Source organism: Carettochelys insculpta, chromosome 22 (assembly GCF_033958435.1).
Source record: "Carettochelys insculpta isolate YL-2023 chromosome 22, ASM3395843v1, whole genome shotgun sequence".
Lineage (NCBI taxonomy): Eukaryota > Metazoa > Chordata > Testudines > Carettochelyidae > Carettochelys > Carettochelys insculpta.
In genome coordinates, this window is record NC_134158.1 from 12,753,692 (window position 1) to 12,775,735 (window position 22,044).

At 63.9% G+C, this 22,044-nt stretch overlaps 1 protein-coding gene across 5 annotated transcripts in view; it reads left to right on the forward strand.

Moving 5' to 3' along the window:
• Positions 1-22,044, forward strand: part of WNK3 (WNK lysine deficient protein kinase 3) — a 69,972-nt gene that overhangs the window by 41,912 nt on the left and 6,016 nt on the right. For all 5 annotated transcript variants that reach the window (XM_075017387.1, XM_075017391.1, XM_075017389.1 and 2 more), the window contains 17 exons: positions 316-404; positions 1,371-1,590; positions 4,765-5,023; positions 5,844-6,037; positions 8,210-10,312; positions 12,433-12,497; positions 13,023-13,170; positions 14,534-14,650; positions 15,108-15,263; positions 15,345-15,396; positions 15,688-15,804; positions 16,269-17,014; positions 17,873-17,963; positions 18,363-18,484; positions 18,835-19,244; positions 20,833-21,044; positions 21,861-21,965. In XM_075017387.1, coding sequence (XP_074873488.1) covers positions 316-404; positions 1,371-1,590; positions 4,765-5,023; positions 5,844-6,037; positions 8,210-10,312; positions 12,433-12,497; positions 13,023-13,170; positions 14,534-14,650; positions 15,108-15,263; positions 15,345-15,396; positions 15,688-15,804; positions 16,269-17,014; positions 17,873-17,963; positions 18,363-18,484; positions 18,835-19,244; positions 20,833-21,044; positions 21,861-21,965 — 5,206 coding nt within the window. The remainder of the gene's footprint in view (positions 1-315; positions 405-1,370; positions 1,591-4,764; positions 5,024-5,843; positions 6,038-8,209; positions 10,313-12,432; positions 12,498-13,022; positions 13,171-14,533; positions 14,651-15,107; positions 15,264-15,344; positions 15,397-15,687; positions 15,805-16,268; positions 17,015-17,872; positions 17,964-18,362; positions 18,485-18,834; positions 19,245-20,832; positions 21,045-21,860; positions 21,966-22,044) is intronic.

Here is a 22,044-nt window from a genome sequence, read left to right on the forward strand (position 1 = left end):
AGCCTGGGCTCCCCTCACCCCATCGCAGGTCTCACGGGGTCTTCTGGCCTGGAAGACTGGGCCAAGTTCTCCCCTGGCTGATGCCCATTTGTAATTCATACCAGGGCTGTGGGGGGTTCCCCCAGACTGGCACTTTTAAATGGAGCCGGGAGACTCACTGCAGTTCAAACCAGAGGGGTGGGGGCAGCTCCCTGACATGTCTCAGGACGTCAGATCCTGGATGGGCCGTGTGCAGCACCGTGGCTCAGAAGAGCCTAGCTCCTGGCTTGCCTGCAGGGGCTGCTGGGCTCCTGTACCAATTCCCTTCCCTTCCAGGGCATTAAACCTGCCAGCTTCAGCAAGGTGAGCGACCCAGAGGTGAAGGAGATCATTGAGGGCTGCATCCGGCAGAACAAAACGGAAAGGTGCGTCCTCCATGTGGCACAGGCTCAGAGATACCTCGGGGCAGGGCTGGCTGTGGCCTCAAGTCCCTTCTCCCAGCTCTGCTGCTGGAGCTGTGCAGAGATCCATTCGGACAGCTGGGTTCTATTCCCTGCACCTGAGTGGGGGCGTAGTAGTTGCAACGCAGGGGAGAGTGTTCGTGGAGCTCGGGGTGCCTGGCTTTGGCTCTGGGTGGGCAGAGTGGCGTCTCAGGGGGACAGTGTGTAGGGAGCTGGGAGTCGGGATCCTTGGGTTCTAGTCAGTGGGGTGGGAGAGTTGGCAGCCAGGAAATCTGGGTTCTCTCCCCGGATCTGCTGCTGATTTGCTGTGGGACCCGGAGGCAGGTTGCTCCAGTGCTCTGGCTTCAGTTCAGAAAAGCACGTGAGCCGCCAGACGACAATGTGGCCACATGCTTACCCGGGTACTGGGGCAGGGGCAGGGCACACCGGTGATGTCTGTCGCCTGCAGTCCCAGGGAAGTCAGAAACCATATGCCCAAGGGCCGCGGGAGGTGGAAATTCATGTGCCTGAGGACCGTGGGAGGTCCGAATTCGCGTACCCAAGGACAGTGGGAGGGTACGACGGTCGCTGAGGGGGAGGGAGGTGGGAATTCATGTGCCCGAGGACTGCGGGAGGGTGCGGCGGTCGCTGAGGGGGAGGTGGGAATTCGCGTGCCCGAGGGTGTGGCGGTCGCTGAGGGGGAGGTCTGAATTCGCGTGCCCGAGGACCGCGGGAGGGTGCGGCGGTTGCTGAGCGGGAGGTGGGAATTCGCGTGCCCGAGGACTGCGGGAGGGTGCGGCAGTCGCTGAGGGGGAGGTGGGAATTCGCGTGTCCGAGGACCGCGGGAGGGTGTGGCGGTCGCTGAGCGGGAGGTCAGAAGGGAAAGGGTTCTGTGGTTGCTGTGTGGATGCTGTTGGCCTTGGGCCCCCACCTCGCCCATCTTGCCCCCAGGCTGTCCATCAGGGACCTGCTGAACCACGCCTTCTTCACGGAGGACACGGGGCTGCGGGTGGAGCTGGCGGAGGACGACGACGGGCTGACCCCCTCCCTGGCCCTGCGGCTCTGGGTGGAGGACCCTAAGAAGCTGAAGGGGAAGCACAAGGACAACGAAGCCATTGAGTTCAGTTTCAATCTGGAGGTGGACGTCCCCGAGGAGGTGGCGTGTGAGATGGTGAGTGCATCCCATGCGCCCCCCAGATGATGGTTCCCTGGGCCTCTGCTGCACCTCCTTTCCCCCTCTGGCCCTTCGGGGTCCCTGGAGTCTGTGCACCCCTGGTGCAAAGGGGCCCTGTCTCGGTCGGGGTCAGCCCAGTGCCCAGCACAATGGGGGCACTGGTTTTAGCTGGGGGAGTTGGGGTGCCTGGGCAGCGCTTGGAGCAACAGGGTTCCTGTCTGAGTTAGGGTCTGGGGGGGCCTAGCAGGATGGGGAGACCCAATCTTGGCCTAGTCTGTGTGGGGCCTGCTGGGATGTTTCCCCAGCGACGCCCACTCCTCATTCCCCAGGCGTCACACAGCAGATTTCTGGGGCGCAGCTGAGGGGTTCAAATCGGGGAATGCTTAGAGATGGGGCTGTCATACTGGCCACCTCTGGCACCACACTGGCTGGCAAGAATTCGCACAGGCGCCCCCCTTGCACACGCCGGCTTCCCCAGTGCCACAGCCCATCCCCTCCTCACATGGGAGAGGGTCTGGGAACCGTGCACGCTGAAGCTGACCCGTTCTTCCCGTCCCAAAGAGCCAGCAGCATTCCAGGCCCATTTACACTGCAGGTCTTACGCAGCTGGGCCTCCCCCTCCACTAAAGCGTCAGCAAAAGAAGGGAGGAAAGAAAAAGTCTGAGAGTAAATTTGAAGCAAGTTGTTCACATCAGCGCAAAGTTCCAGGGGCAGGCGAATGGCAGACAGGGTAGGCTGCTCCCTTGCGAGGCTCTGGAGTGCACCCTGTGTCGGGAGGGGCCAGGCCTTGGGCTCAATTCATAGCAAAGATGCTTCTGAGCTGGTGAGCTGGAGTGAAGAGAAGAGGCGGAACCTCTCGGGCCCTCTCTATCCCTGGCCCGCATGGCAGGAATCCCACAGTGCGGGGTTGGCATGTGAGCAGCCTCCATCCAGGTGGGATTCAGGCCTTTTTGCGTGCTGGTGTGACCGTTCCCAGCACAGCACAGCACAGCCCGCCCCGCGTGGCCTGTCACCGCCTGAGGTGCATTGCCAGTGAAGTGCCCCTCTCCCAAGGGTGCCCCCAGCCGCACATGTTCGAAGGATGAGCACAGGCCCAATACTCCCATCTTTAGATACCAGCGTGAAACCCGCCAGTGCGCCGCGGAGCCACAATCGCCCACTCCTGTCACCGAGCTGGAGCTGCTTGGTGCTCACGTGGAGCAGGGCTTGTAGCGACCATCTGCTCACTTCAGGATCTAACAACACCAGGCAACGGAGACGTTCCCAGGGTATCCCCAGAGCCGGCCCTGTCCCTCCTCCCCCCGTCCCCCCCGGGACAGCCAAGGAGCTGGCCCCGTCCCTCCTTTTCCCCCGCCGGGGCGGCCACAAATCCGGCCCTGTCCCTCCTCCCCCCGTCCCCCCGGGGCAGCCCAGGAGCTGGCCCCGTCCCTCCTTTTCCCCCGCCAGGGCGGCCACAGAGCCGGCCCTGTCCCTGCTCTTTCCTCTTTGGGGTAGCCATGTGGTGCACTGGAAAATCCTGCCAGGGATCTTTTCAGGGGAAAAGGCAAAACGCTGCATTTGTTGGTAATACACATATAGCAATCTGCACATGATCTATTACACACACACACGCACGCGCGTGCTCTCGCTCTCGCTGCTGGTGCCAATGGTTGCTCCCCGAGCTGCACTGGCCAGGTGCGTTAGCTGGGGCAGGGGTGCAAGATGCCGTCACTGATAGCATCCTCTCTCGCGCGCAGGTTGCACTGGTTAGCTGGCTCATGCATCTGCATAATCTGGGAGAGCAAACTCATGAATAGTAACAGAGAGATAGTCGTGCTGGTCTATATACTATCAAAACAAAAAAGCCGTCCAGTAGCACTTTAAAGACTAACAAAGTAATGCATTAGGCGATGAGCTTTCGTGGGACAGACCCACTTCTTCAGACCAGACCAGACTCAATATTTAAGGCACAGAGAACCAAAAATCGTAATCAAGGTTGACAAATCAGAAAAGTGTGAGCGAATCAGAGAGCAGAGGGGCAGAAGGTGGGTGGGTGGGGGAGTCAAGAATTAGATAAAGCAAAGTATGTAAAAGAGCCCCTATAATGAGCTAGAAAATAGTCATCCCAATGTATTAATGTGTCCAATTTGAATATACAAGAGAGTTCAGCAGCCTCTCTTTCCAAATGTCTGTGAAAATTCCTCCTCAGTAAAACACTCTGTTAATCACCTGAAAGTCCATGTTTTACTGAAAAGGAACTTTAGCAGCCATTTGGAAAGAGAGGCTGCTGAACTCTTTTATAGTCAAATTGGACACACTAACACGTAGTTTGAACCGGGATGACAATTTTCTAGCTCATTATAGGGGCTCTTCTACATACTTTGCTTTATCTAATTCTTGACTCCACCCGCCTTCTGCCCCTCTGCTCTCTGATTTGCTCACCTTGGTCATATTTTTTCTGATTTGTCAACCTTGATTACTATTTTTGGTTCTCTGTGCCTTAAATATTGAGTCTGGTCTGGTCTGAAAAAGTGGGTCTGTCCCACGAAAGCTCATCACCTGATGCATTATTTTGTTAGTCTTTAAAGTGCTTCTGGACGGCTTTTTTGTTTTAATCTTATGAATATGCATTGAGCACCTTCTCCTGGGTGGTGCTTCCAAAGGCGGCACTTGCTGGTGACTCCCAAGGCCTCCAGGTGTCCAGTCTTCTCCCAATGGGCCCACTTCACGGGTTCCATTGTTCCTCTCACTGGGCTTGGATCTACCTTCTCCAACCCTTGCCAGTACCTGGGGGTGCTGGTCTCCCACCATCCCATTCACACCTCATTCACTCCCCAGGGCAATCCATCCAAAACCAAAGGGGACAGGGAGGTTTTTCTTTCCCTTCCCCAGGTCTAGGGAGGGTTCTGCAGCCCAGCGCCAGGTGTCTTGGACCAGGGCTGAATACAGCCATACGTCAATGACTCCACATGCTATTTAAAACGTCCAATGAGAAGAGTTAAAACAAGGATGTATCTGGACGTGGAGCCGGCCCCCTCCCCCTGTGGCGGCTGCGGAGCCGGCCCTGTCCCTCCTTTTCCCACAGGCTGTCCATGGAGCCAGCACCGACCCTCTTCTTCCAGCCCCCTTCCCCCGGGTACCTCTGGAGCCGGTGCCGTTTCTCCTCTTGCCAGCTCGCTCCCCTTTCTGCAGGTGAAGTCGGGATTCTTCCATGAAAGCGACTCCAAAGCGGTGGGCAAGTCCATCCGGGATCGCGTGGCCCTGATCAAGAAGACTCGCGAGCGGCGACGGCAAGCCACGTGCCTGGAAGACCAGAGGGAGGCCCAGGGCCGGGGGGGCCAGGGCGTCTCGCTGAGCGGTGCGGCCCAGCCCGGGGGCGCCGAGTGGGAGGAGACGGAGGTGGACCAGCATGTCCGGCAGCAGCTGCTGCAGCACTGCTCTTCCTTCCTGGGTGCGTGATGTGCGGGCGGGGGTCCTGGCTCCTGCAGAGGCAGATCTCTGAGAGGAAATGCTGCGGATACAGGAGCCATCCCCGGCCGTGCCTGGCCCACTGTCGCTGTCAGCGGCACAACCCCTCCTCCCTGGGAGGCGGCAGCAGAGTTGTGGGAGGAATTCTTTTTCTGCTTTGCTGCGGCAGCATTAGGTGAAGCAGACGCACTTCAAGGGGCGGGAAGTTCCCACGTGGGCAGAGTTAATCTTGGAGGTGGCCTGGCCTGGCCTGGCGGGCTGCGGGGGGAGGGTGTCAGGCCCTTTGGCCGCTCGGTCGGGCCAGGCGGGGCGAGGTCCCAGCCTGGCCACTGCCACGCCAGCAGTGATAATGTGCTGAAAGGGGGTGTCAGGGTCTCTTCCCACCTCCCGAGGAGGGTCCCCTTGCTGTGCCTTGCCCCCCATTGCTGCAGCCCACCTGCTCCCAGGGTGGCAGGGGGGTGTTCCAGGGAGCTGGGACTGGGGCAGTGGGGCATCTCCCCGTTCCTGCAGACTGATGGTAATGGCCTGTCAGTCTGACCTCACTGAGCCGCTCTAGCAGTCCTAAGTGTACCGCTGTTGGCAGTGCTGCCTAATGGATAGCGCACACTACCCCGCCCATCTGTGTGACACGTTTCCCCTCCAGAAGGCGCTGTGGGCTGCGCTAGACAGGAGCGTGTGTCATTGGTGAGGGGGTTGGGGGTCTAGCGTGAGACCTGGAGGTTCTTGGGTCCCCGCTGGCCCCTCGCCCAGCCCCCTGCCCAGTCCTGTGCATGACTGCCCAGGTTTCCCTGCCCCCCGTACAGCTGAGAGCCTGTTGGAGAACAGTGCTGGGTCGGTGATTCTCTTGGACGCCCCCAGACAGCAGAGTCTGGCCTACGCGGAGCAGGTGGTGAGCGGCTCCCAGCACCCCTCTCCCCTACCGCCGGTGGATGGAGTGCTTCAGGGACACCTCTACATGTCGCAGCCACTGATGGGACACTACCCACAGGTTGCTGGGGTAAGACGTCTCCTCGGACACACCTGTGTGGTGCAGCTAGGCGTCCGTCGCCACGGGCCTGTCCTCAGCCTGGCACTTACCTGCCCAAGGGGTTTTGGCCCTCGAGGGACTCGCATGGCACAGAACAGGAGAGAGCGAGGTGTTAGCAGCACCTGGCCTGGCCCACGTCCCCAAAGCCCTGCTGGAGAGTTCCCTTCCTGTCCCCAGAGCATCTGAGCCAGGCCTGGCTGCCCCAGAACAGCAGCTGAGCCAGAGTGAATCGCCTGGCCTGCGTCTGGAGCTCCAGCAGGGGCATCTCCTCGGCTGTTCTCTGGGACTGGGGCTCTGACCCCCACGGCAGGGGTCAGGAGGGTGGGCTTGGTGTGAAGGGGGCAGGGCAGGGCAGGGTGTCAGGCTGTCCCAGGGTGTCTCTGCCGGACTTCCATCCCCACCCAAATCAGCAGAGCCCAGCTAGGCGCTGGCAGTGTGTAGTGCAGCCCAAAGAGGGGGTCCAGTGGTAGAACCCTGCTGGGGGGGACAGCTCGTCCGAGGGCGGGGCTCGAGCTGCTTTGTCATTAACCTGCTTCTTCACTCGTGTGATGGGGTTCTGGGGTCCCCCAAGCTCTGCACCCTGTCTGCAGGCAGGAGAGTCTCTCACTCAGCAGGAAAACAGCGGGTTTATTAGCCGACAGGACACAGCATCGTTCAGAGGAGTCAGTACAGCAGGCAGAGACAGCCAGTCCAATCCATGTTGGGGAGAGGAGGCCCCGAGGGGCCCCCAGAGCCGGGGCCTGGCCCCCTCCTTGGTCTCTCTCTCCCAGCCCAGACTAACTGCCTCCTAACTCCCAGTTCCAATTCAAACCCCTCAGGCTCCACCTCCTCCTTTGTCTGCAGTACAAAGGTGTTACCTGGTCATCAAGGTTACCCTCAGCAGGAGCCCCACACCCTCTGTGAGCCCCACACACACACACACACAGGTATCCCCCACTCCATCACAACTCGTGCCCCTCGCTAATGAAGCAGGTGCAGCAGCAGAGCCTGGGCCCTCTGCAGCTTCCCCCCCCCCCACCATCCACCCAGAACTTGGCTCCGCCGCCCGCTGCCCAGCCCCCGGCCTTGCCTGGCGCACCCTGCCATTCCCTCACGTAATGGTACGGCCACGGGGCTGTTCAGGGCTTGGCTGGCGCCTGAGGGGCAGGCGGGGGAGAGAAATGCTGGGGAGGGGGTTCGAGTGCGGAGGCCTTGGCCCAACAGGGCAGGCGCTGGCGTCAAAGTGGCTAGTCGGCGCCCGGACCAGAGCGGATCAGCTGACTGTGCCAGGTCAGGGTAGGGGCCGTAGCAAACCAGGTCAGGCAGATGATCGCGGTGGTGCTCACTGCAGAGCTCCAGGGGCTGGTCCGTCCTGGTCCAGGGACCTGGGCGCTCTCATGCTAAGTGACTCCTAACCACAGGCTGCAGTTCCTCCCAGGGTGGGGCTCTCCCTGGCCTGACAGACCCAGCTGGATCCGAGACACACCCCCACCCACACGCAGAAAGTTGGGGTTTCCCGAATCGGTATTTTCTGTCCTCTACCACTGGGTATTTTTGTGGGCAGCAAACTCCAGCCCCAGCCTCCTTAGCCAGTGTCAGAGCCACCGGGACACTGGGGCAGACCACCTGCAGCTGGTGTGCGGGGATAGAGCCAGCCAGGCATGGGAGGATGAGTGCAAGGGGAGCCCTGTGACCAGCAGGGAGCTGAGATGCTTGACAAATGAACCCTTGCTGGGGGCAGTGCACCATGCGGGTGTGGTTGCCCAGCGCAGACGTTTATTTGCCCTGGGTGGGGGCTCGAGCTGTTAGCATCTTTCATTTACAAAAGCTATCGAACCAGAGAGCATCTAGCAGAAGGGTTCCCCCTGCCTCCCTTGATGTAGCCTGTATTGTTCCCAGAATGCATTAGGGTTCCCAGAGTGCTTTGCTCCCTGCATGGCTTCCAGCGCTCTGCAGCAGGTTGTCTCTGGGTCTCACCCCAGAATGCATTGGTGCAGGAGATGCTCCTCTCCTAGGGCTGCAGGGGTTCACTCCATTGGTTTTCCCAGAATGCATTGGAGCATCTGTGAGCAGAGCCCAGCTGGTCGGTGTGGGTGATGGAGGCTGTGCTGTGCTTAGTTTGCTTGTCCTCCCCAGGAGCCCCCATATTCTCTTTGTCCCCAGCACTACAAGCCGCAGCTGCCCTATGGGATGGAGAATCAGATGCTGGAGCCATTGGGTATGGTGGTGCTGCCCACCCTGACAGCTGCGTCCCCTCAGGCCGTGTCAGCGACCAGCACACAGCCCGACCCCGTCGCCAGGACTGGCAGTCAGACAGCAGCCGAGGTGGACTCAGCTTCTGGCTTCCTGAGCCTCGACTACAGCCCAGCACCGCAGGCCCAGTTTGCCGGCAATGTGCAGGGGATGGCCCAGCTTCTGCCTGTGGCCATGGCTGTGCAGACAGGGGCGCACATGCAGCAGCCCCCGCAGGTTCCCTTTCAGCAACTTCCTCTGCAGACCACACCCCTGCAGCAGGTTCCAGCTGTGCAGCAAATGTCCCTGCAAACCGCAGTCCCACAGCAGGTTCCAGCTGTGCAGCAAATGCCCCCACAAACCGCACCCCCGCAGCAGGTTCCAGCCGTGCAGCAAATGCCCCCACAAACCGCACCCCTGCAGCAAGTTCCAGCCGTGCAGCAAATGCCCCCACAAACCGCACCCCCGCAGCAGGTTCCAGCCGTGCAGCAAATGCCCCCACAAACTGCACCCCTGCAGCAGGTTCCAGCTGTGCAGCAAATGCCCCCACAAACCGCACCCCTGCAGCAAGTTCCAGCTGTGCAGCAAATGCCCCCACAAACCGCACCCCTGCAGCAAGTTCCAGCTGTGCAGCAAATGCCCCCACAAACCACACCCCTGCAGCAAGTTCCAGCTGTGCAGCAAATGCCCCCACAGACCGCACCCCTGCAGCAAGTTCCAGCCGTGCAGCAAATGCCCCCACAAACCGCACCCCTGCAGCAGGTTCCAGCCGTGCAGCAAATGCCCCCACAAACCACACCCCTGCAGCAAGTTCCAGCCGTGCAGCAAATGCCCCCACAAACCGCACCCCTGCAGCAAATGCCCCCACAAACCGCACCCCTGCAGCAGGTTCCAGCCGTGCAGCAGGTTCCAGCTGTGCAGCAAATGGCCCAGCAAACTGCACCCTTGCAGCAGGTCCCAGCCCTGCAGCAAATGCCCCCGCAAACTGCACCCCTGCAGCAGGTCCCAGCCGTGCAGCAACTGCCCCCGCAAACTGTGCCCCTGCAGCAGGTTCCAGCCATGCAGCAAATGGCCCAGCAAACCGCACCCCTGCAGCAGGTCCCAGCCGTGCAGCAAATGTCCCCACAAACCGCACCCCTGCAGCAGGTCCCAGCCATGCAGCAAATGCCCCCACAAACCGCACCCCTGCAGCAGGTCCCAGCCGTGCAGCAGCCGCAGCAAGATGCAGCTGTGCAGCAGGTTCCCACGGTACAGCAGCTGCAGCAAGGTGCATTGATGCAGCAGGTTCCAGTCACACAGCAAGTCCCCCAGCAAATGGCACTAGTGCAGCAGTTTCCAGCTGTGCAGCAAGGTGCAGCCATGCAGGAGCCGCAGCAAATGCCTCAGCAGACGGTACCCCTGCAGCAGTTCGTGCTGCACACAGGCCCCCCAGAGCAGCTGCAGGGGTTGCTCATGCAGGGGCCTGACCAGCAGCTGGAAGGCGCGAGTTCTGTCCCTGCCTTGGAGCAGGTGGCTTACCCGCTGCAGGCTGCGTACGTCGAGCAGCCCCCATATCCTGCCCAGCCAGCCTACCCGGAGCTGCTGGGGTACCCAGTTCAGCCCCTCTACCCGGGGGCCTTTCTCAGCCAGTGGACGGGGGATCCACCAGCCTTCCTGCCGTCTCCCGAGCCACCAGCCTGCAGGGCGCTGAGCCAGGAGACTGGTGCAGAGCAGGATGGCAGCAGCTTGGGGCAGCCTCTGGCACAAGGGATCAATGAAGGGCAGCAGCTAGCGCTGCCAGCCGGCTCGTTCCTCCTGTCACAGCCGCAGCCACCCCTGGCCACAGGCCCTTCCTTGCTGCAGGCCCCAGCACCCAGGCCAGAGCAGCTGCCGCCAGCCTCGGACCCAGCCTGTGGGGCGCAGCTGCCAGCCGTGCAGATCCCTGAGCAGCCAGCCTACGTCCTGTTAGCGGCGGAGCCTGGGGTGCACCAGAGTCCAGTGGCCTCCACACAACCCCCCCTGAGCCCCCAGCCGCACGGGCCAGGGCTGGAGCAGGTACGTGTCTTGGCCTCAGGCTGAGAGCAGCCGTGTGTGTCATGGTTCTGGCTGGGCTGTGAACCTGGGAGTGGAGCGATGGGGCAGCTGCCCAGCGGCTGAGCAGAGCCCCACTGGTCGTGTGCGTGTCTGCGGGTGCGCACCAAGGCTCCCTCTGAGGTTTTCCATCTTCGAGTGGATTGGGCCTGTGCAGCTCTGCCGTACCTGCAGAAACCTCTGTGCTAATCAGCCGGGCAGTGCCTGACTCCTGCGGCTGCCTCAGGGCTGCGCTGGGGAGGGCTGCTGGGGTGGGGTTGGGTGCCAGTGTTACGAAGCCTGGCGCTGGTCTCCCACGTGGTACCTGCTATGGCCTGGGACTCCCACCGCTGGCGTCACCAGGACAACTCCCTCCTTTTGGAACTCGGCTCTTATTTCTGGGTTTGACCTGGCCTGGGCCTGCCAGGTTCCTGCTCTAGCCGGGCCCTAAAGCCGTCCCCAACTCATGCTGAGAGCCTCACCCTTGGCGAGTGACCCTTCCCAAGCTTCCATCCAGGCGTTAGTGTCCTTCTGGGCTCGGCCTCGCCAGGAACTTGCTCTAGGCCGCCCACCCTGAGTTCATAGCAGAGACGTACTTGCAAACTGCTCCCAACGTGGAGGCTGCCAAATGTGGTGTGAAGACTAAGGGTGAGATGGCCCCAGCCAGGTCTCTCCAGAGCTGTCTCTCCCGAGTCCATTGCCCACAGAACGGTTTAAAGGCAAAAGACGTTTGTGGAACCCCATCCCCAGGCTCTGTCCCCCTCGGCCCCTAATCCCACCCCTCCATCCCCAGGCTCTGTCCCCCTCGGCCCCAATCCCGCCCCCTTGTATCCCCAGGTTCTGTCCCCTTCGGCCCCAATCCCGCCCCACCATCCCCAGGCTCTGTCCCCCTTGGCCCCCAGTCCCGCCCCCCTCCATCGCCAGGCTCTGTCCCCTTCAGCCCCCAATCCCGCCTCCCATCCCCAGGCTCTATCCCCCTTGGCCCCCAATCCCGCCCCACTCCATCCCCAGGCTTTGTCCCCCTCGGGTCCCAGCCAGTCCTTTGCCGGGCGGCTATGTGTGCTGTGTTGGGGTTCAGGGGTCCCCATGCACTGCACCCCATCTGCTGGCAGGAGTGACTCTAGGAGGTTTATTAGGCAACAGATGCCCAGTTTCTCATAGAAGCGTCAGTACAGCAGTCAGACTCAGTCATTCCAACCCGTCCTGGGGAGAGGAGCCCGAGGGGTGCCCCTCTGGGGTGTAGCTTCCCCCCTCGCCCGGCTGGCTTCTTCCAGCTCCCTCTTCCCTCCAGCCTCTAATCGCTGCCCCCGATTCAAAACCAGCTCGGCTCTGCCCTCCCCTTTGTTCAGGGCAGAGGTGTTACCTGCCAGCCTGGGTTATAGCCCCAGGGTCATCCTTAGCCGCTGGGAGCTGCTCTGCTTGTCTCTCACATCCAGCCTGAGTCTCACACATGCACCCTCCCACTCCATCACATGTGCCCAAAGGAAGGCTGGCGAGGAGGTGTGCCGAGCTGTTCCCACTGGAGGGGGTGGTCGCTCAGGTAGGGGGGCAGGTGAGGGGCTCTCTGCGGCTCCCTGCGCTGCCGCCACTGAAGTAACAGAACTCGATTCGGCTGGTGTAACGGGTGGATCCTTCCCACCGCCCTGCCGGTCTTAAGCCAATTACAGCAGTGCAGGCAGGGAGCCCCATTTGGGAGCCACTGCTCCCTGGGGTGCCATGGGGTGGCTGCTCACCTGACTAGGTTACCTTTGGGGCAGCACACCCACTGCCTTCCTGGGGGGTGGACTGGGGTGTGCTCGGCTTTCCCTGGCAGCGGATTGCGCCGCCTGCCGCTGTGCTCTGCCAGAACTAGCCACAAGCACAGAGCCAAGAACTGCAACTTCACTTGCAAGAGTGGCACAGAGCTGCGAGCACTCCAGGCCTAGTGGCCGGTCGCCAGCTTTCCTCAGGCGCCTCCCTTGGCCCAGGAGTTGGTCCGAGCTTAAGGCCAGGCTCAGAGAAAGGGCTTCCCTAGTCATAAAACTCCAGTAGTGTCTCAGCGCCGGTCTCCACCGTCCCCGGGAAGGGCTGCGATTCGCTTGTTTCACACCTCTCTTTGGTGGCAGGGTTCCCAGCCTGCCTCGCTGCTGGAGCCCCAAGCAGCTGCTCCGAAGCAGGACGGGCTGCAGGGGTGAGTCTCCATCCTCGGGAGATGGGGAGCGTGGACCCACGCATGGGTGGAAGGAGAGCTGAGCCGGGCGCAAGGCGCCCTCTTTCTGTCTGTGTGCTGGGCACGTCAGGGGCCGTGGCGGGGCACCGTGAGCTGCAGCTCAGAGCTCTGGCCACATCAGCACTGGCTGAGCAGCCCCCCAGCTGGAGGCCAGTGGGTCAGTGTGTGCCAGCCACCCTTCTGATATGTCGCCACTCCAGTCCCATGGCAGCCAAGGACAATAGCGAGCCAGCTGGCCCACCCTGTCCCCCTGCCTCTGAGACGGCTGTGGCTCTCGCTGCCGCAGGCGGCTGCATCACCCCATTGCCCTTCCCCTCTCAGCCCATGGGACTCTGGCCCCAAGACTCGGGGAGAGGCCAGGGCCAGCCAGGCAGCACCAAATGAAGCAGCTGGGCTGAGAGCCAGGGTCCAGGTGCTCCGGGGGCAGCTTGCTGCAGCGAGTCCGGTCCCGCCTGCTCACTGGCTCATGCTGCTCTTTGTCCCCAGGCTGCATCCCGAGCTGGCCACTGCCAAGGACGGTGCCAATGTGCATGAGCTGACGAGCGGCAATGGCAGACAAGACCGCAGTAAGCAGAGGCGGGCGTCCTGCCCCCGGCCGGACAAAGGGACCCGATTCCAGCTCGTGGTGCTGCAGGTTGGTAGAGGTGGGGGACACTGAGCCCGTAGCTCAGACAGCCAGGCAGGGATTCGAGCCCAGGCAGGGTCCTGGATTCCTCGGCCCTGTGTGCCTGTGGCTGCCTGGTCCCGCCGAGGTTGTCTGCATGACGGAACTGACGGGCTCTCGCCTAGGAGGAGCTGGGTGGGGAGCAAGCAGGCAGTGTGGAGCTGCTCAGCCTGGCAGGAGGAAGCAGCTCACTGGAGGGTGGGGGTTGCCTGTAGGGCACCAAGCCCGTCACACCGAGCACAGCCGTTGCCCCACTGGCCAGCAAGAAGTTACACAAGCAAGTCCCTCACACGCTTCACATTCCCTTGGGTTGTGAGAGCCACTCTCACCAAATCCACACAAGTGCTTCCTGTCCCAGAGGCCCAGCCACGCCCACAGGTCAGTGTGTACCTGCGATCTCTCTCCAGCCAGCCTGCGGGGCCCGTCCTTCCCAATCTAACCTCTAAAGGGTTATTACAGTGGGGGGAGAGAGACCCCAGGACCCTGCCCCCTCCCAGCCCTCGGTCGCCGCCCCAGGACCCTGCCCCCTCCCAGCCCTCGGTCGCTGCCCCAGGACCCTGCCCCCTCCCAGCCCTCGGTTGCTGCCCCAGGACCCTGCCCCCTCCCAGCCTCTGACTGCCCCAGGACCCTGCCCCCTCCCAGCCCTCGGTCGCTGCCCCAGGACCCTGCCTCCTATGCATCCCCACGTCCCACTCCCTGGCCCTCTACTGCCCCCCTGGAACTTCCTGCCTCCTACCCTTCCCCCAATGGTCCCCCAGAACCTCCCATATCTCCAATCCCCACTGCTCCCCCTGAGTGTTCTTTGGGACCTCCACCTCCTGTCCCACCCCCATACTGCTCTCTGCCCAAAGCCCCCGCAGGCTGCAGGGAGGGACTTGCTGGCCCCTTGGCACTGGAGTTGGCCCCCTGCCAGCCTCATGCTGCTGTCCTGGGGCCTAAGCCGCAGCTTGGGAATCTAGGAAGGGCTTATCTGGCCTGTGGAAGGGGCGAAGGCTGGCCAGGGTGACAGTGGAGCAGTTGCTCTGGGCCCTGGCCCCACGTTGCTGCGTCTGCTACCAGGGGAACCACAGTAGCTGGAGCCCCGGGCCCTTTAAATTGCCAGTAGAGCGCTACATGGTGGGCTCTGGGGGGCCCTGAGAGCTGCTAGGCCTCCCCACTTACACCTGAGGCCCTGCCCCCTGTGGGAGCAGAGCCAGGCAGTGCCTGGCGGCTCTGGGCGAAGGCCTCGGGGTAGATCAGGGACCGAAGTTGGCACGTGCCCCCCCCGAGATTCCCGGCGCCGGGTGCTGGGCCCCGCCTGCCCCCCAACGCCAGTGCTGCACTCGTGTCCCAGGTGTCGGCGGCGGGTGACAACATGGTGGAGTGCCAGCTGGAGACGCACAACAACAAGATGGTCACCTTCAAGTTTGACGCCGACGGCGACGCACCCGAGGACATCGCTGACTACATGGTGAGTGTCTGGCACGGAGCCGGCTCTCCTGGGCAGCCGCGGCTCTGGGAGGCAACGGGGGCTGCCGGCATAGCGCGGGGGCTGGAAGAGCTAGTGCCAGGGCTGGAAGGGACCTCGGGGGTCCAGCCCCCAGCCCAAAGCAGGACCAGCCCCACCGAAATCATCCCAGGCAGGGCTGTGTCAGGCCTGGCTTTAAAAACCTATGGGGATAGGTAGGCCCCCACCTCCCTCGGGAAGCCCGTCCAGAGTGTCACTGCTGAGGGTCGTGGCCTGTTCTGAAAATCGCACAGACGCCGTCAAGGGCTGGAGTCACAACACGGGGCAGTCGCTGGCCTCCCTGGACTCCAGGCAGGTATCCCACGATGTCGTGCCTTGCTGCGGCGCACTGGGGGTCTGAAAGTCGGGAGTCAAACCCGCAAGGACCCAGGCATTGGATTGGGCTCTTGGTCCCCATCAGGTGGAAGACAACTTTGTGCTGGAGAGCGAGAAGGAGAAGTTTGTGGAGGAGCTGAGGGCAGTTGTGTGCCAGGCGCAGGAGAGGCTCCGCAGGCTGCCGCTGGAAGAGCGGGCGCCCGGCAGCGACGTCCCTCCCTCCGAGCCCAGCGGCAGCCAGGTAAGCAGGGAGCTGCAGCAGGGGCTTCTCCTCCGCACTCCCCGGGCTCAGCCTTGGACTGACCTGTGCTTTCTGGTTCAGACAGGAGCAGCTGAGCACGCCCAGCCACACTCCTCCTCCGCCCAGCCCAGTGGTGAGTGCTTGTACGCCAGGGCCCCCAGGGCGTGGGCTTGGCTGGGGCTGAGTCCAGAGAACTCCCCCAGGTCGTGCACACCCTGTCACTGACCCCGCGCCTGGCCAGCGGTTGCCCCGGTGTGCTGCCTGCAGCCATGCGTGGCCTGGACCCTTCCGCCCGGGGAGCTCACTCGTGGCAAGCAAAGCAGTTAGCTTGGCCTTGGTGTTCCCCTGCTGGACCCCGCCAGCGACTCGCCGCCGGCCGTGGAGGGCGGCCACGACTGATGCGGCCCCGCTCGTCTGTCCCCAGCCGAGTGTGCCCCTCAGTCCTCGCCGGTCGGCCGCTGGAGGTTCTGCATCAACCAGACGATCCGGAACAGAGAGGGCCAGGCACCCAGCCCCCTGCCGCAGGCGCCGGCCATGACTGGTGAGCAGGCCCCCGCTGTGCGTGACGGGAGGCAGAGAGACAGAGCGCCTGCTCTGGCGGGGGGCTGTGGGGCTTACTCCTCCAGCTGGGCTGGACTGGGATCAAAGGGGGCTGGGCTAGGGCTGGGGCTGAGGGTGGGGGGAGCCAGTTGCTTGGAGAAGAGGGCAGTGCCCCAAGGCCAGCTGCTGGGGGTGGGGTCTCCCCAAGTGCCCCCTGACCCCGTGGACCTGCCGGTGTCTGCAGAGAGCCGGAGCCAGTTGCTGGTGTGACTGACACAGGGGCACCGCCTGGCAGCTCAGCACGGGCTTCCGGAAGCTCCTTGGGCCACAGAAATTCCCTCTCAGGCCCCTCGGGGAGCCCCCCTGCAGGCGTCTGTGCTCAGGAGGCAGGGACCTGCTCGGGGAGAGGCGCCTGCTTGCCAGGGGCCGGGCTGTGGCGTCACAGTTCCCCGGCTGTTGTTCCAGGGCCGGACAAGGAGAGCACTGAGGTGCTGTGTCCCCAGGCTGGGCTGCCAGCTGTGGAGAGCCGGGCTCGCACCGCCAGCCCAGGGGACAGCGCGGCACCAGTGTGCCCCCGCTCCCAAGCGGAGCCGCAGGTGGATGGCGACGCAGAGGCACCGGCACTGCTCTCTGGCAGCAGTGAGGCCCCGGCCCCACAGCCCAGTGACCAGCCTGGGGGCGCAGCTATCGCCCCTGCCAGCGAGCTGCCCCTGCCCACACAGGCCCCGGTGGCCGAGTGCCAGTCCCAGCAGCCCCTGCAAGCAGACGCCCCTGGGAGCTGCACGGCGGGGCAGGCCCAGACACCCGGCCCAGAGCTGGCCCCGCTGCCCGCCTCGGTGCTGGAGTCGGATGGCGAGGGGCCACCCAAGATGGACTTTGTCGACAACCGCATCAAAACGCTGGACGAGAAGCTCAGGACGCTGCTGTACCCAGAGCACAGCTGTTCCGAGAGCCACAAGGACCCCCAGAGCACAGAGTCCCCACTCTCCTCTGCTGAGGAGAGCCTGGCTGGGGCTGTGCTGGACGGGCCAGCCGCCGGCGCCTCCCCAGGCGAGGGAGTGCCAGGGAGCCCAGCCGAGCCCCCCGGGACCGGCTCCTCCAGGGGGTCGCTGCTGCCCCCCACCGAGGCTGCCAGCCCCCCCCTTGGCTCACAGGCCTTGCCACAGGACCCCGATGTCATTACGGTGGCGCCTGGCGAACTCTGTCTGCATGTGAGTGTGGCGGCATGGTGGGACAGCAGGAACAGCTCCGCGTATGTCAGCTGGGACGCACGGCTCGTGCTGGGGGCAGGGCCCCGGAGTTGTCACCTCCCAATGTGGGGCGCTGCACAGACCCCCCCAGCTGAGATCGGGGCCCCTTAGTGCCGGGTGCTGCACAGACGCCCCCCAGCTGAGATCGGGGCCCCTTAGTGCCAGGTGCTGCACAGACGCCCCCCAGCTGAGATCGGGGCCCCTTATACCGGGCGCTGCACAGAAACTCCCCAGCTGAGATCGGGGCCCCTTAGTGCCGGACGCTGCACAGAAACGCCCCCCCACAGCTGAGATCGGGGCCCCTTAGTACCGGGCACTGCACAGACCCCGCCCCCCCACAGCTGAGATCGGGGCCCCTTAGTGCTGGGCGCTGCACAGACACCCCCCCCCCCAGCTGAGATGGGGGCCCCTTAGTGCCGGACGCTGGACAGACCCCCCACCACAGCTGAGATGGGGGCCCCTTAGTGCCGGGTGCTGCACAGACCCACCCCCAGCTGAGATCAGGGCCCCTGGTGGTGTGGGGCACTGCTCAGACCCCCCCGGGTAAGATCGGGGCCCCTGTCATGACGGGTGCTACACAGACCCCCCCAGCTGAGGTTGAGGCTCCCGACACCCCAGCCCATTGGGAAGCCCGGGACTGACTGGCAAAGGGGCCCGGTCCAGTTTCCCAGGTGGGTCGGGGCAGGGGTGTGGTTTTCCAGCCACCTGCCCTCCCCTGGGGCGCTGCTGGCCTGTGAGAGCTCGCATGCAGGGCTCCTGAAGGCCGCAGCTGCACCGTCCTGCTCAGGCGTGGCCCCTGTCCCTCCCTGTCTCCTCCAGGAGCCGTCCCCGGAGCCTTCGGTCCCGCCGAACACCGAGGCCTGCCCCGCTGCAGCGGCCAGCGCCGGAGCCATTCATCTGCAGGCAGGAGGTGGATATTTTGGCCTAAGCTTTACTTGCCCTAGTCTCAAAAACCCTATTAGCAAGAAATCCTGGACTCGCAGATTAAAAAGCTGGGCGCTCAGGCTCCGGCAGTCCACCAGCTTTTTCCGGAGACCCCGAGCCCGCCAAGGTAGTGTGCGCAGAGTCAGGGCCGTGCGTAGGTAAAGCATCCCTTCCGGTTCCTTTCCCACCCGCGCCATCTCGCCCCCACCTTCCTTTGCTCGGCTCCCATCCACCTCCCCCATTGTTTTGCATCTCATCTAGAAGTGTAAATTGGGCGGGCGGGGATGAGTGCTAGCTGGGGGGGGGGGGCGGCCCCGGGGCGCGGAGCTGGCCCGCGATGCCCTCCCTTCTCTCTGTTCTCTCCCTGCTTTGGCGCCCTTGGCAGCGGAGGCAGAGGACACGAGGCTAGAGGGGGCCAGTGACCCGGCCAGCCCAACCCTTGGGGATGGCGAAGCCAATGGGAGATGGAGGTCCACTTCTGTGTCCTACCAGCGGGGCCGCTTCCAGGTGAGGCCTGCTAGCCCGCCCCCTGCTCTAACCCGCCAGGCGGGAGAGAACCCAGGCATCCTGGCTCCTAGCCCCCCCACCCAAGTTCTAACCTACCAGCCCACCCCCTGCTCTAACCCACCAGGCGGGAGAGAACCCAGGCGTCCTGGCTCCCAGCCCCCCCGACAGTACTAACCTGCCAGACCCCACTCCCCTGCTGCAGGTGGGAGGGAACCCAGGCATCCAGGCTCCTGGTCTCCCCCCCACAGTTCTAACCTGCCAGACCCCCGCCCCTGCTGCAGGTGGGAGGGAATCCGGCACCCTGGCTCCCAGCCCCTCACCCCAGCCATTGCCATCTCCCTGCGCCCCAGGTCACGGCAGTGCCGCAGCAGCCCGCTCCTCACGCAGCTACCGCTGCTGGGCTGGAAGAGCCCCCGGCCAAGGGTCGAGAGTCGCTCCCATGGGCCAGCCCAGCCTGCGAGACGGACGCCTCCTCCTTCACCCCGGAGCTGTCGGCCACGGGGAGTAGCTCGGAGCCGTGGGCCGAGGGGCCTGTGCAGAAGCAGCCCAGCTCTGACAGCGAGCTGGGCCCCGAGGAGGCCGGGCCGCCCCTGGGCTGCGGGCGGGAGAGGCGCCCTGCGCCGGCTGAGGAGCGCTCCAGCCACGGGGCCAAACGGCGCAGCTCCCTCCTCCACTCGCCCTCCTCCCCCATGAGCAGCGATGACGAGTCCGAGGTCGAGGACGAGGACCTCAAGGTGGAGCTGCAGCGCCTGCGGGAGAAGTAAGGGAACCGGCGCCGGAGCGGGGGCCCTGGCGTGCGGGAGGTGTTTGGGGGTGATGGGCTAGAGAGCGGGCCACTGACGGCCCCAGCCGGGGTCCTCCACTGCAAGGCACCCAGCCCGTCCCAGAACACTTGTCAGCTCTGTGCCGCAGAGAGGTGGGGAGCCCCAGTCACATGGGAGCCAGCCAGCTTCTCCTGACCCCACGGGGCCAGCTGTGTTCCCAGGCCAGTCTTACCCAGCAGAGCGCCGGGCCAGGCCTTGAGTCGCAACCCTAAAGGGTGCTCGGGTGAGAGACTCGTTAAGGGCTCCCATGCACACGCCAACTGCAGTGCTGCATCCGTGCCCCACCCGCCGGCTGCCCCTCGGAGCCCCTGGCCCGGGCCCCTGGCTCCAGAGCACAGTGCGCAGGAAGGTCTGTTCAGCACAGCAGGTGTTGCCGTGTTCCATGGTTTGCGGGTGCTCCTTGAAGGGTCCCTCGGCCTGCTGGCTAGCGGCTCTGGAGGGCTCTTCCGGGGCTGGGGTTCAGAGTAGACCCCCAGCTCATGCACAGAGAAATGACGTGTGTACGAGCAGTGTAAACTGAGCCGGCAACTCATCCCCTGGCCCAAGGATTGGCGCAGCCCTAGGGCAGCGGTTGCAACGGTGACTTGTGTGTTCCTCTCACAGCCCTTCTCTCCCAGCAACTCCTGTGCCGCCCCCCAGGGCTCCCTGCCGTGCTCTGCTCCTCCTGCCCCACAGCCAGCGAGCCCCCACGAAGGGTTAGCCACTGGCCCCGGCGCTCTGCAGAGCCAGGCTGGGCCCCTTTGCTCTGGGCAGGTGGCACCTCTGAGCGCGTGGCGCAGGCTCTGGTAAGACAAGGGCCCTCCTCGGGCTGGTGCTGCTCTGGCCCTTCAGAGCCTGTCAGGAGAGGATGGTCGTGACTGTGAGTTGTTCACACCTGCGGTTAGCTGGGCACAGCACACGCACACGGGGCAAGAGCTCTCAGTCGACGTATGCGAGGCAGGCCGGGGAGGCAGACCTAGGGTGGGGAAGTGGCAGAGCCAGGGAGAGCGCCCAGGGGGTCTGGCTCCTGCTCTAACCGCCAGGCCCCGCTCTCCTCCCGGAGCTGGGAGAGCGCCAGGGGGTCTGGCTGCCTGCTCTAACCGCCAGGCTCCTCTCTCCTCCCGGAGCTGGGAGAGCGCCAGGGGGTCTGGCTCCTGCTCTAACCGCCAGGCCCCGCTCTCCTCCCGGAGCTGGGAGAGCGCCCAGGGGGTCTGGCTCCTGCTCTAACCGCCAGGCCCCGCTCTCCTCCCGGAGCTGGGAGAGCGCCAGGGGGTCTGGCTCCTGCTCTAACCGCCAGGCCCCGCTCTCCTCCCGGAGCTGGGAGAGCGCCAGGGGGTCTGGCTCCTGCTCTAACCGCCAGGCCCCGCTCTCCTCCCGGAGCTGGGAGAGCGCCCAGGGGGTCTGGCTCCTGCTCTAACCGCCAGGCCCCGCTCTCCTCCCGGAGCTGGGAGAGCGCCCAGGCCCCCATGAGTGGCTCGTTTACCCAAGCCGGGGGGAGCGCTCTGGGCTTGGGGCGCCATGCTGATGGCTCTTCCTGCCATGCAGACACATCCAGGAGGTGGTGACCCTCCAGGCCCAGCAGAGCCGGGAGCTGCAGGAGCTGTACCACCGCCTGCACGCCCTCAAAGACAGCAAGCCGGAGCTCCCGGAGCTCTCCCTACAGCCCGCCTCCCCCCGCCGGCCTCGCTCCTTCAAGAGCAAGCTGCGTGGGCGGCCCCAGGCCCTGGCACACGCCGACAGCTGTCTTGTGGCCACAGGTAGATCGGGATATGAGCCCAGCCGGCAGGTGCTGCCCCACTCCGCTGGGGCCTTCGCCATGTGGGAGCGGGGACATCTCAGGGGGACGCGCACTCAGCCACTTCTGGCGTCTGCGAGTCGGGTCTCACTCAGGCGGGGGGCAGAGATGAGCCATGGGTGGGAGACCTGAGAGCTGGGAACCAGGCTGTAGCGGGGCAGAGCCCTGGAGCTGGGTTCCTCTGGCCTGCTCCACACCGACAGGTACCTGTGTGGGGACCAGCTGTCGGCTGCAGCCTGCAAAGAGGAGCCCCCAGTTCCTGCTGGGGCGTTGATCTCATGGGGGAGGGGAGCAGTGGGGCTCTCGGCCTTCCAGACGTTGGCAGTGGGTGTTCCCATGGGTGGTGCACATCCCCTGTGCCTCGGTGCACAGAACACGAATTAGTCCGCCCCCATGGGACAAACACTTGAGGGGACACTGCACCTGGGGCTGATCTCTTAGGGAACCAGCCCCCCTTGCCCAAAAGTGGCCAGAATCTGCCAGGCCCTCGGTGGACAGCTCTCGCCCTCACGATGCACACTGCAGGGATCTCTCGACAGTTCACAGGATGCTGGCATGCTTGGCCCATTTTACAGCTGGGCAAGCTGAGGGCCTCAGAGGCTGTGGCTTGCCCAGATTCACCCCAAGGGGGCCAGCTCCACTGCGTTGGCTGCTGGGTGTAGATGGGTGGGGCCGGGCGGGGCTCTCCTATGCATGTGGGTGTGATGGGCCCCCCCAGATTAGGCAGAGGGGTTAGAGGGTTATGTGCCTGGGTTTTCACTCCTTCCCTCCCATACAGAGTGCTGCTGCACAACCACCACGGCTGCCTCCGTGATCGACTATCAGCTGAGCATTCAGGCCCACCTGCTGCATCAGAGCTGCGCCCCGGGGGAGCCGAGACCAGGTACCTCTGCCCTTGCAGCGCTGTAGCCCCTTGGCCTTCAGGGACCCGGATGCAGCGCTAAGCCAGGTCCTGTGGCTGG